Genomic DNA, 13,203 nt, shown 5'->3' on the forward strand with positions numbered 1-13,203 from the left:
ATCGGTGAGACCGAAGTTACTAGGGTTTCTGGTAGTGGCTATGTCAACTGAACTCGGTGGCGCCGGATAGATCAAATCGGTAGGGTCGAGTTTGACTGGTTGAGGGCTTTTGGAGCATATCACTAAGCATTTTGAGCAAGCAAGCCATTAAGCAACACCTCATCCCCTTTTAATAGTATTGGCTTTTCCTATGGACCCAATGTGATCTTGGATCACTAAAACGAAAATGTAGAGTCTTGAGCTTCAGCCAATATGTGTCCTTAGAATTTTGAGGGGTCCATATTCCTAATCCATGCCATGCCAATCATTGAACTTTCTGAAATGATCATCTTGAAATAGCATTAGTTCAATGAGCTATATGTTATTAGTAATTACCAAAACCACCCAGGGATAGTTGCACTTTCATTAGTCCTCCCACGATGAGAGGGTTGTTGGTGATGTCGGTTGCTTCAATTTCCCCACCCCGGAGGGAAGTTTCCTCGGCGGAATCACTCCGCCGGAGAGAAAAAGTGCTCCTGCCCAGGTTCCGCCTCGAGACAACAGCGCTTCGCCTGAAAATCTTCTTCCGATTTTTTTTCTAGGGCAAATAGCATCCTATAGGAGAAGATGGGCCTCGGAGGCCTACCAGGGGCCCCACAAGCTTGGAGGAGCTCCTTAGGGGTTAGGGTGCACCCCCAGGCTTGTGGCTTCTTGGTGGGTCCCCTTCTGGTACTTCTTTCGCCTATATTCTTTATATATTTCAAAATAATTCTCTGCAAATTTTTAGGTCATTTGGAGTTGTGCAGAATAGCTATCTCTGTTGCACCCCTTTCTGGTCCAGAATTCCAACCGCCGGCGATCTCCCTCTTCTTGTGAAACTTGCAAAATAAGAGAGAAAGGCATAAGAATAGTATCATAAAGTGAAATAACAGTCCAAATGCAATAAATATCAATAGGAAACCATGATGCAAAATGGACGTATCATAGGGTATTATGTCTTCGAGAGAGCCCGAACCTGGGTAAAATCTTGTGTCCATATTACCATCGTACCAAGACGCCTAGCTTAGGATCCCTACCTCAAGATATGATGGATTTAGCACCGACACTGGAGGCCCGAGTGTACAAGGAGCATGCCAAAATTTCATGGTGAAATAAAATTCACCGAGCTCTACACACAAAAATTTCAACTCTCAAAGAAACTTTTCGAAAGGCATTTTGGAGACCCCTTTTTTTCTTGTGCTGGGCTCCTCGAATGTCATTTCACCATGAAATTTTGCATGCCCTTCCAAACTCAAGCATCTTGGATGCCAAAAATATTGCATGTACTTTTATATCTTTTTATCATTTTATTTAAATAAACTATTCATGAGGAACAGATGAGCCTGGATTCATCTATGGATCACTTCAGTTGAATGGAACACTCTACATATGACAATAGATCACCAGCCTAACTCACACACCCCTCCCAGCTCCAGTGCTCTCTGATTCCACTACGTAGTGGGAAAATGAAGGTGTTACCGTATGAGGGGTGAAGGGATATGAAAAATGTAGTTGCTATTCGTGGAAAGCGAAAGAGCAGGGATGCATAACTATACAATAAACTGGCTACCATTTATATATTCCGGCTTTAGAATATGGACGCTAGCAAAATATGCATGAGTAAAGACTTGCACAACTATATATACAAGGTTAAACATGCAAAGGGATTTGCATTGAGTCAGTTATCACCTTCTCGGTGTACACCTTTGCAATACTATTAAATCTCGTCTCCCACAATTGCTAGTTCTTTTTATTTCTGAATTACATATAGACCAACATGTAAGTTATGGTGCAAATGTCAAGGTTTAAAGCATAATGGAAACATAATTGGTACTTTTAAAGAAATGGTTACTGCAAACTTACCGAGTTGCACTTAATTCATAAATATAAATCTACCCAATTCTCATTGATTAAAAAATTAACAGATGGTTAAGAAAATGGTTACTGCAAACTTACTGAGTTGCACTTACCGAATTGCCCACTTAAGAAAATGAGTAAACTGGTTACCTGAACACAAATGGTCTCTATAGAAAATATCAGCTACTACTCGAACATTCTATACCGATCAGTGTGTGTGCGCGCAGATTTACTCATATTCAATACTGCAAATGATCATTTAAAGATTTTAACATATTAGTAAGTAAAGTTTCATGATCATAGTTTTAATTAATAAAAATATATGAGTACATATGAATATTTCTCAAATTTTTAAATAATTCTAAACATAAATAAGACAAATAAAGTCACAACACTTCAAAAAAGAAAGATATATTGCATGTTTATAAAATACCACGAGAGGTATCCTTTTTCTTACAATTAAATCTAAAACAAAAATAGGAAAAAAATCAAATGAATTTATGATTTCCTTAAAATAATTGAAAAACTACAAACAAATAAACTATTCTATGAGTGTACAAGTGTGAGGGAAAAAATTTTGAAGCGTGCTAGCCTGATCTAGTTATATGCATATACTGATCTGGCATGCCTACACCAGATTGACTAGTACGCGAAATAATTTGATCAAATAGGACATGGAGCTCTTCGATTGGATGAAGTTTCTCTCACATCTTCCGTACACATATCATGCCATTGTTGAACAATATCCTCTGAGATCTTGATTGCATCCTTATACACTGCTAAAAGTCCACCCCTTGAGAAGCCAACAGCATAGAGACCATTTTTTCCTTTCCACTCTTTTGACTTTCTTGGGAAGCCATCTTTCTCCGAGAAAAAAGTTTTCTCCTGCACATAGAAGGTTTAACAGGTTGAATATACTTACTTGCATGCGATTGTAACAATATTGTTGGTTGGGTAGTGTATATTTATACCTTTAACCAGTAAGGTACATTGCTTTTGTAACCTGTGGCAAGAATAACAATATCAAAGTTCTCGGTTCTTCCGTCAGTAAACTCCACACCATGCTCATGAAAACACCGCACTCCCGGAAAAACCTGCATTATCCAAGAAAAAACTATGTCACTAAAGAGATTATATAACAAGTTAATCAAATTTAAGATATGTAATAACAAAATATAGAAATTACATGAATACTTCCAGACTTAATCTTTGCTATGGTTCCGACATCGAGAACTGGCGTTTTACCAGAAACGCCCTTAAGCTCCATTGGGCCAAGGCTTGGCCGAGTAATACCAATGTTGGTTGTGTCGCCCATAATGAAGCGTGCCATCATAAGGAGAAGCCAATCCACAACTTGTACAGGAAACCACCTGAGAAGCCACAAAGAGATCCCAAAAGTGGAGCGCCCTAGCATCTCCCTAGGCAGAACATGCAACTAAAAAAAACCATTAGCCATACATCAATTAGTATTACATATTGTTAAAGATACGCTTAATTATAAATTAAGCACAATACTATAAACTAACACGAAAAAAGTAAATACTGACCCTCATTTTTGTTTTGTAAAGAGGCAACAAAAAAACAAGTAAAGTTAGCCATGGGCCCACACAAATAGGAGACTGCGACTTTTGTTGTTATCATTTTACTTAGATGTGTGAAAATGTCCGGAGATAAATAGTATGCCTCGTGGCCACATTAAATTAAAAAACATTATCTAATATATTGATAATATAACATCATAAAGATAATAGTGTTTGAAATGAAACATGTGGTGCTAGCATTGGTTAATATGTACTGACTAATAATAAAGTAACAAGTTAATGAAACATTTTACCAAGAAAAATCATGTCAATTATGTGGTGATTTTCCTCGGAAAAAATTTCATGATAATTTTTTTAAGATAAATAGTATGATCTGGTTGGAAAAAATGTGCAAAACAATTACATCACTAATTCCCTAGAATTAAAAGATATATGTGATGATTTGTATGGAAAAAAGTTACATAATGAATAACGTAAAATTAATAAGTATATCATAATGGAAGGAATGGGTAATTGACAAATAACATATCAAAAAACATTTAATTATACATGGTGATTGCATAGAAAAGAAATACGTCAGTAATTTCTAAAGTGGTGTGCTTTGTTAAATAGAAAACACATAGTACAATGATAAATTTTATAAAAGATAAGAAATGTTCGATCAATTCCAAAGAAAAAATAAATTAGACTCACCGTGCCACGAACAACCATAGAAGTTATTGCATTGTGATTAGCAAGGTCCAGAGACACTTCCATCCCAGAATTTCCACACCCGACGACAAGCACTTGTTTTCCAGCATACCCTGCACCGCTACGGTACTCGCACGAGTGCATGAGCTGCCCTTTGAACCTTCCGGTGCCCTCGATCTCTGGCACCGCTGGCTCGGCATTCTCTCCGGTGGCAACAACAAGCCACTTACAGCGGTACAAAGTTGTTTTGCCGCTGTGCGTGGCCTGCTCACCGCCCATTGGTAGTGAGGTCACCTCCTTTGTGCGAATCCACCAAAAGTCTCCATTGAATTCGGCGCTGACGACGGCCTGGCGGAACTGTGGCTCGATGTTGAACCTCCTTGCATAGGACTCGAGGTACTCCAGAAACTGGTCCCTTGTCGGGTACGTGGGGAAGCTTTTTGGGAATGGCATGAGTGGGAGCTCACAGAATTGTTTGGGGAGATGCAAACATAACCTGTCGTAGGTGCGGTGCCTCCAGAGGGAGCCGATGCAGCTACACCGCTCGAGCAGCTTGTATGGAACTCCAGCCTCGCCGAGCAGTGCGGCCATCCCCAGCCCAGCCGGCCCTGCTCCAACGATGACGACCGGCACGGGGATGTTGTCGACAGGGAAGCCGGTAGCCGGTGGCGAGTGGGGGTTGCAGTACAACGGGTCATGCGACCTCTTTCCTTCAGCCTCCGCGAAGCAGTCCATGACGTCGTGGATGATGAAGCGGCGGCGAGCGTCAGCTGCAGATACTATTTGCTATCCACTGTGGTCGATCAAGGAAGAGGTTAAGGTGTATATAAGCAGTCACATATCTGTGGCCTTGTTCTATTTCTCATCCCGCGAAGCATGGGGTAGCGGATGGGATGGAGCGGTGGAGGAGGAAGCTAGCGGAACTGTTGTTCCAAAAATAGCAGAGAAGATGGAATCTAGTGGGTATACGACTAGTATCTCCTCCTCTCGGCTGGTTTCTCGTCCCTAGAAGTAGGGAGTGGTGGCTGGGTTCAGCGGCATTTTGATCTTGGATTGGAATATTGCTTGCGGATATGCATGCATGTAGGTAGAACCTTAACGGCCGGCTCGATCGAGCTGCGCGCTAGCAGTCGTCACCTAACCAGGGTCTGTGTTAGATGCATCGCTTTGGGGGTATCTGGCTGTCCGCAGAGGTTGGAGATCTGGGGTCTAGTTTTCGGATAACTAACTAGTAGCACTTCTTGTGTATGGGTTGATCCTTAACTCGTGGAGCAGAACGAGAATAGGAGGAGCTAGCATGCGGCCGGTGGGCTAAGAGGAGGAGCTGAGCTTGCGGCGGACCGCTAGGAGAGGAGGATCGATCCGGGGAGGGAGAAGGCACCGGACAGGAGGCAATCGAGGAACCGTAGTTATAGTTTAGGTTTATATTCGATTTGTTTGTTTGTTTTTGCGTGGTCGGTTAGTGGTTTGTTTGGAGGTCTCGGTCGGACCCTGCCAGCCTCGACTACCCGGCCGCACGCATGCTTGTGTTGGTACTTGTGGTGTTCGCCGGGCGATGTGACCTATCCGCAATGGAACCTGTGTTTGTGTGCTCGCGTGCAAAATACTTCGTGTAGACGTACGAGAGATAAAAACACCTAATTTTTTTTGTTCTAACCCGTGCTTAATTTATCCCAACTTATTTGCCCGGAATTCTCAAACAAACTCTGGTCAGATAGATCCATGGTCGTTGCGGCTAGCTGTTTGAGTTAGTTGCTGGATATGTGCGCCCTGTTATTCTATGGGAGTTTTTACTGGGGAATATTCGTCTGGATTAAAATGGCTCTGTTATTTCCATCGTTGGATAAGGATTAACCACGGGTGGTAGCTTCAAAACAAAGTGCGGTCCTTTTGCTATCAAATACTACTACTGGACTATCAAAAGAGAACGCAATCCTTTTTCCCTGGCAAAAAAAAAGAACGCAATCCTTTTGTTTCCTAAAAGTAAAATTTCATGCTCACCGAACTGATCCTAGCCAAAACAGAGAGAAAACAAGCACGTACCAACTTCTGAACTCAAATAATACAGAAAGCATCCGAAACTAACCTGAAACGTTCATTCGTTGACACAAAGGTACACCTGTGATGTGCCAGTGGATCCCAGATATGCTCTACCAAACACAACATCAGCCGAGTCCCGTGTGTGTGTATATATCTCGGTAATCATGTACTCTCGATCTTGTCGAGTGCAAAATATGACAAATTTAATCATTGTTTTGTATGATGAAACTCCTGGCTCAAAAGGATCTTCGATGTGGCGAGCTGTCGAATCAGCAAGGTATATGCATCATTGCATCTCCAAATACTAAAATCTATCTGCTCAGAGAATGCAAACACTAAAATATATCCACATAAACTTTAAACTTTGCCTCAATAAAGATTGTATATACAAGTACACCTGGTAAAGAAAAAAAAACTTCGATTAAGCAAGCACTAACTCGCTAGGTTCCCCACAGAGTGCATTTCTTTGATAAAGGATGGATTTTATTGACTCAAAATGAAGCATCAAAATGATATAAACACAATGAGTACACACCCGGCCTCTGCATAGTTAGCATGCACACAGCCAACACTATGCACACACACCAAAAACATGCCAGCAAATAGCAAAGTCATACAAGACCAAAGCTATGCGTAGGCAAAGAAAAAAAAAGAAAGTGATCGGATCCATGAATCGACAAACTACAACAAATGACCATATTCGCACCAACTACCTCATGACACCACACGAACGATGAAGTTCTTCAACAGCAACGCCTTCAGGAAGGGAGTGACGCTTAAGCGCCGCCGTCGCTGGATCCAACCGTTCAAGACCAGAATCTAGATTTTTATCCTGAAGAACTAGTCCGAGCATATTCGAGCAATGCCTTCAACAAGATAACGACGTAAAAACATCGCCATTGCCAGATATAACCAACTCAGGTTGGATCTAGGTTTTCACCCCGGAGCTTGAGACCAGGTGCTCAAATAGCACCACCATGAATGCCACACATGTGTTGTCGCCATCACTTTTCCGCAATCCAAAAAGCTACATGCGATGTGGACCACCGCCGCTGCACAACCATCCCTCTACGTCAAGCTGATATTCATAGTTTGCTTCTCACCATCAAACCCAACCACCAGATCTGAAGGGAGAAACCCTCGTGAAGACCTTTCGGTAGCATCACAACCCCAGCGAGGCCGAGGCCGACGCTGTAGGCCGAAGATCCAGACCATGCACAACTGGCCAAGGCCACTTCGGCGCGAGGAGCAGAACACGCCAACGGTGCAATGTCTGCATACACGTGCCTAGCCGCCGCGCAAGAGTCAGCCGTCGCCACGAGATCAACCACCATTAGCACAGACCTCATGGCGTGGCATCCGGGCATAGTTACGTGGGCAGTGACCATGAGTGTAGACCTTATAGCTGGGAGCCAAAGCAGTGAACGCATCTCGCCAAAACAGGGTGCATGACAGGAAGATTCCTAGTGTGGACTGTGGAGTTCGGTACATACATCATCGATCAATGTGTGCATGGTGAGAACCAAGCTTCCATGATAATGAAAGCATCATTAGCTATAAAATCTTAAGTAAATGGTTGCGCTTTAGAGAAGAGATAATTGATGAGAGAGTTTGCAAGTGCTTGTTGTACCGAACATGGACACCCTCTGAGAGCTGAATGTATGTATTGTATAGATTATAATCCACTACTCCATCGGTAAAATGGTAATTACATATCACTACCATCTCACGCGAACAGTCCTTACAAACTATGCTATCAAGTTTGACTTGCCGCAAACTTCGTCATGTTTCATGCCATTTTTGCAAGTAAAAATAATGTATATATAGCACATTTCCTTTGCAAGTTAGACCATCTCCAACAACAGACAAAAAACATGGCCCCGGCCAAAAATTTATCTTTTAGGTCAAAAACGGCGCCAACAGAAGAAAGAAATCTACATGGCGACCAAATTTTTTGGCCCAGGTCAAAGAAAATTGTTATATGAGTCATATATTTGGGTCTCCAACAGGCAACCAAAAACAAAAACCGCACCCACGGAAACCTTAACCGCCTGTTGTAATATGGTTGGCTAAAATTATATTCGTGGTTACACAATGCTCACAAACAATGAGTTCTTTTTTTAACACAACGGCAAAGCTTTGCCTTTACATTGCTTAAGAAGGGGAATGAACTTGCATGGAACTTAAAAACTTGCTGGCGAAAAACCTAGAGTAAATACAAATCGAAGAATGAAAGCACACAGAGTGACTACTCTCCCAACATGAGAATATCCATTTTGCATCCGCCTCTGCCAATTTATTGTTTCATCTTTAATCTTGGTGACCATATTAGTGGCCCCAATAAGGACTCAATCCCTCTCGTTATAGGGGTTGCCCAATCCCATCCATGCCTCGGAGGCATCATCCATCCTAACCAAAGCCGCTGGATCCAAAGTGTAGAAGCGGGTTTGACTAAGTCGAGGCTGCTGGATCCAAATGATAGAACGTCACACATGAGCCGTGAATAGACGAGACAGTGCAAGGGAACCACTAGATTGCAATCGAGGTCGAAGGCTTACCATTTGATTCGGACTATCATACATTTCTAATAGTTTGCGTATGGTGTTTTTTTATCCTAAAACCATAGAACAATTGTTCTACGGTAATTTTTCATTAATAAAAGTTATGTACAAAGGAAAGCAAAAGAAAAAGTTAATTTGTTTACTTTGAGAGAACTGGCTTAAAATATATTATGGGTTGGAGAGATTAGCTTTTACCTTTGGCTTAAAATATATACTCAAGTAAACTTTGCTAAGAATTATAAAAGAGAACTTTCCCAGCTATGCCAATTCAAAAATATATGGACGGGTGTAAGGGAATAAAGCATATATATTTTGTACTTACACGCGCAAGTTATTCCAAACTGAAAAGGCTATACGCCTATACCTAGCATGCACGTTAGGCCTAAAGACCCTGCATGATCCAACAAACACAAAAATATCCACTTAATTACTAAGCTTAAAAAGCAGGGGCCTTATGCCTCGTGGCGAGGGTAAAGCAGTTAGTAATCACGGCGTGTTTTATACTCTTATTTAATCAGAGAAAGTGTGTGTTGACAGTTCGTGCACCTCCTTTATTTAGTAGTTAGGCCAAAACCAACGCACGATCACAAATGGTCGTGTGTTTTGTCCGGTCTTTGTTCACGAGCGTCCGTTTGCCTGTCAGTGCACCCAACGGCCCAGTGCATTGGCAATAGCGTCTGGATTTTAAATTTAAATTCAAGTCTAAAAAACACATAAGCAATTTTAACCATAATATATCACATTAAGTCCAAAAGTCTCGCCCGAACTGTTCAATATCATTAACTTAAATTTTAAAAATAAACTTAAACTAAAAAGGGAACCCTACCGGCCATCGCCGCGGTCGTGTCCGTCTTCACTGCATGTCGTCACCTACGTCTTCCTCCTCCACGCTGCGAACAATGAAGGGTGATAGCTGTCATAGGTGGGTGGGTGGCGACTGCGGTGGTTGTGGCGGTTGCACTGCAGGAGGCGGCAACGCCTGAGGCGGTGACCACGTATCGTCCCTAACCCACATGACAGGCCCTAACACCAACTCCAGCATGATGGGCAACGTCGTAGTCTGCGTCCAGGACTGGCCCACCAACGCCGGTTCCACCGCGGCTCCGCATCGTCTGGCTCCTCCTTTTCCTTGAGCTCAAGGATGGTGACGTTGCCGACAGCCGACAATGCCATTTGCACGTCAAGGTCGTCCCACTGGGCACGCTCTAACTCGACCTCCGAGTCCTTCATCACCGACTCCTCCTCCTCTTCGACCGTCATGGGTTGATGCGGTGGTGACGGGGGTGGCGACAGTGTACACGCGTGCACTCTGACACGCCCGCATGCATGAGGTGTGCTCAAAGGACGAGCCCTAGCGCGCGCTGGTCACGGGCTTTCAGTACGGCCGGCAAATAAGTCTGCTGCCACAGGTCATGCTCGTCATGGAACCATGTGTCCCGAAAAGGGGAATCCACGGCGTACCTAGCGTGGCCGACGAGGTCAAGAGGTAGATGGGCCCTGCGGTGGTAGATCTCGAGCAGACGGGCGCGGCCGCTCGCCGGAATGGGTAGCACTGGAACCCGATCTAGGCTCAGATGCCAGCCGTTGGGGAGATGGGCGTCAAACCACGACAACGGGGTAGAGGTGTCCAAGTAGCACCGGCACATCTCGACCTTGACATAGGGGCGAATCCATGGCGCAACGGCGGGTAACGAGATGAAGAAGCCAACGTCGGCAGACGGCCCAGAAGATGACCCCACCTCACGGTCGTGCTTCCCCGGCTTGCCGGGGATCCACTTCGACATGCCCATAGCTGGTAGGTGGCCGGTGGAGCAAGGGTGGCGCGAACTAGAGCATGTCAGCTGAAAGGGGGCAGGAAGAGTGTGAAAGGTCACAGCGATGGAAGTTCACTTGCCGGTCCACAACTTGCCATTAAAAATGACACGTCGAGGCTGGCTAGGTGGCAGACATGCAGGCCTCCACGCGTACGGATTAAATGGGGCTGGTGGGAAGCGGTTGCATGGCCACCATGCGGGCCCGAGGCGGACGGCGAGAGGATGCATGTGCGTCCGTCCATTGTCCGGCTGGATATAAATTGGGCCCAAATTTGCGTCGGAATTGGGTCGGAGCGGCCATCGAAATTGGGTCAGGGTAGACACGACTGGATTTAGGACTGTCCCCACACGTTGGGCCGCAGTTTTATCCGTTCAACCGAAACAAACTGGAACAGACGAAATGAGGTCGTACGTTGGAGTTGACCTTAGCGTAGATAAGCAACCATCATTTGTTCCATCCTTAGCATAAATCGATGCAACAAAACAAGGCGCCACCCTCAAAAAAAAAAAAAACAAAGACGCCATGCGCCTTCTTGTATACTCCTATCTCCGAAACAAAATCAAAAAACTTATAATCTAGAGAAGATCGGATTCTTGCTTCCCCCGCAAGTACCCAGGGATGCACTAGAAAAAAAAAATAATGCAGCCAAATAACTGTGGAGATTCTGCTCTGTGCGCCCGTACAAATAATCATGCATCATGTAGTGCTAAATTAAGCCGGCAAAAGAATTTGCAATGAGTGGGTTAGGCGTATAGCAGCGTACTGAGCCTTCCGAAAGAGTATAGCAACACGAACTGAACATTGCTAGATTTTTTGTGGAGCAATCTATCTAGCCAGATTCAAGTTCTAGATTTGACATGCATAGTCGTATCTTTTTGGATTTATTTCAGTCTCTTAAATACTATTCTTTCAACAAAATGGTTTGTCGGTCAACTATAAGATGTCTGTGTTCACTTCGTCAATTTGAAAAAGTTTATTATATGTGGATTCATTCCCTCAAAGATGCTCGTAGTGATAGGGTTTATGTGTGTGTGCAGGTATGCATTTGTACCATGTTCCCAAAGAAGATAGAGTAAGCAATAGCGCAAGTGCGTCTGCATGCAAAAAAAAAAATCCTTCTTTTTAATTTTTTTGAAAAGATATTCGTTTTATCAGCCTAATCTCTATCTAATAATAAAGCACGCATGGCTAATGACCGTCCATTGCACCTTTTTATAAAAAACCCTACAGTTTGCCAAAATCAACCCGCAGTCCATATGTTAGTCACAGTCAAACCTTTTTTTGCATTGTCTTAGAAAACCCCATGTTGTATCAGGCAATCAACCCGCCGTCCATACTTAAGTCATTCCAATTATTTTTTTTACATTTTAATAGAAAATCCCCTGATTTTTTGGTTAATCAATTCGTAGTTTATCTAAAACTAATGCTTTTTAAAATCATCCATACCGTAACTTTGATTTTAACATGCTATATATGAAATTTGATTAGAAAAGGATGTAGAATCTAAATATGATGTTATTTTTAGCTGTTACATATTTCTAAAATATTATTTTGGGTGCAAATTTAATCTATAGTGCACGGTCTGTTTTTCTTTCGTATCGGCGTCGATCTGAATTGTAAATAAACACCCACTAAGACCAAATTGAGAGGAAAGAAAACATCGACAACCACTTATGCACACCTCTGAAAAACCTCTCGAAGAAAAACAACATATTTCTCATCTTATTCTGAGCGAGTGCGAGCGCGCAAGAGAGAGAGAGAGAGAGAGAGAGAGAGAGAGAGGAGAGAGAGAGAGAGAGAGAGAGAGTGAGCATTGAGGCCACCGTCGGCAACACAAATGTGATGCCATGTTGAAATAAAAGACATCAACCTATTAGGGTCTTGAGTCATGGTTATTGGGCTAAGAGCATGTGTTATTTTCTCTCTTGTTGCAACGCACGCACCCTTTTGCTAGTATAAAAAATATCCCACTGAAAATTGTATGTGGGGGGAAGACACCGAATAACAATACATTAAACTTTATAGATTTTGTTAACATTTAATTCATCAGCCTACATAAACTGGGAGGTCATCAAAAATATTTATTTGAACCGACCTGGGCCAGCCATATATCGTGTATCCCGTACTTATTCATCCGTTACAAAAAGCTAATTTTTATTTTATTTTTCACAAGAAAAACATTAACTTTCTGTTTTGTGATCATATCGATCCGAATGTTGATCACGTATAGTATTATGCTTTTCTCCCACTACGACATCATTATGGTTTCAGATAATCACAAGAGGGATTAGGGAGCACTTGTTAGTACGAGAAAATATTTGTTCCATGGGCCCTTACTGCTTTGGTGCATTGAAACCCTCCAACATCGCTCAAAGAGAATAAGGAGAAAGTAAAGTTTATGGACCCTCCTTACTGCTTTGATTCACTGCAACCATCCATCCAGCATCACCAGAAAGTGCTGACAATTTTTTTTGCTCAGCGCAAGGATATGAAGTTGAACTTTCATGTTGCTCTTTGTCCTTCTTTTCTTGTTTACTGACGGCCTAGTTTTCCTTATAAACCGGTTTCTTTTTTTTCGAAAAGGGGGTTTACCCCAGCCTCTGCATCAGAAAGATGCATACGGCTCACATTCTGTTAGAAACTCAATATTGACTTGTATATGCTGAAGGTTTCTGTCAAAA

At 42.8% G+C, this 13,203-nt stretch overlaps 1 protein-coding gene across 1 annotated transcript; it reads right to left on the bottom strand.

Annotated features, from left to right (window-relative positions):
* Positions 1-2,122: 2,122 nt before the first annotated feature.
* LOC125548177 (indole-3-pyruvate monooxygenase YUCCA4-like) lies at positions 2,123-5,462 on the bottom strand. Its single transcript, XM_048711848.1, has 4 exons — positions 4,110-5,462; positions 3,062-3,310; positions 2,847-2,969; positions 2,123-2,760 (listed from the first exon to the last, which is right to left on the bottom strand). The coding sequence occupies exons 1-4, from the start codon at positions 4,839-4,841 to the stop codon at positions 2,539-2,541; spliced, it is 1,326 nt and encodes a 441-aa protein (XP_048567805.1). The 5' UTR covers positions 4,842-5,462; the 3' UTR covers positions 2,123-2,538.
* Between the last annotated feature and the right edge of the window lie 7,741 nt (positions 5,463-13,203).

The sequence above is a fragment of the Triticum urartu genome, chromosome 3, assembly GCF_003073215.2.
Source record: "Triticum urartu cultivar G1812 chromosome 3, Tu2.1, whole genome shotgun sequence".
Taxonomy (NCBI): Eukaryota; Viridiplantae; Streptophyta; class Magnoliopsida; order Poales; family Poaceae; genus Triticum; species Triticum urartu.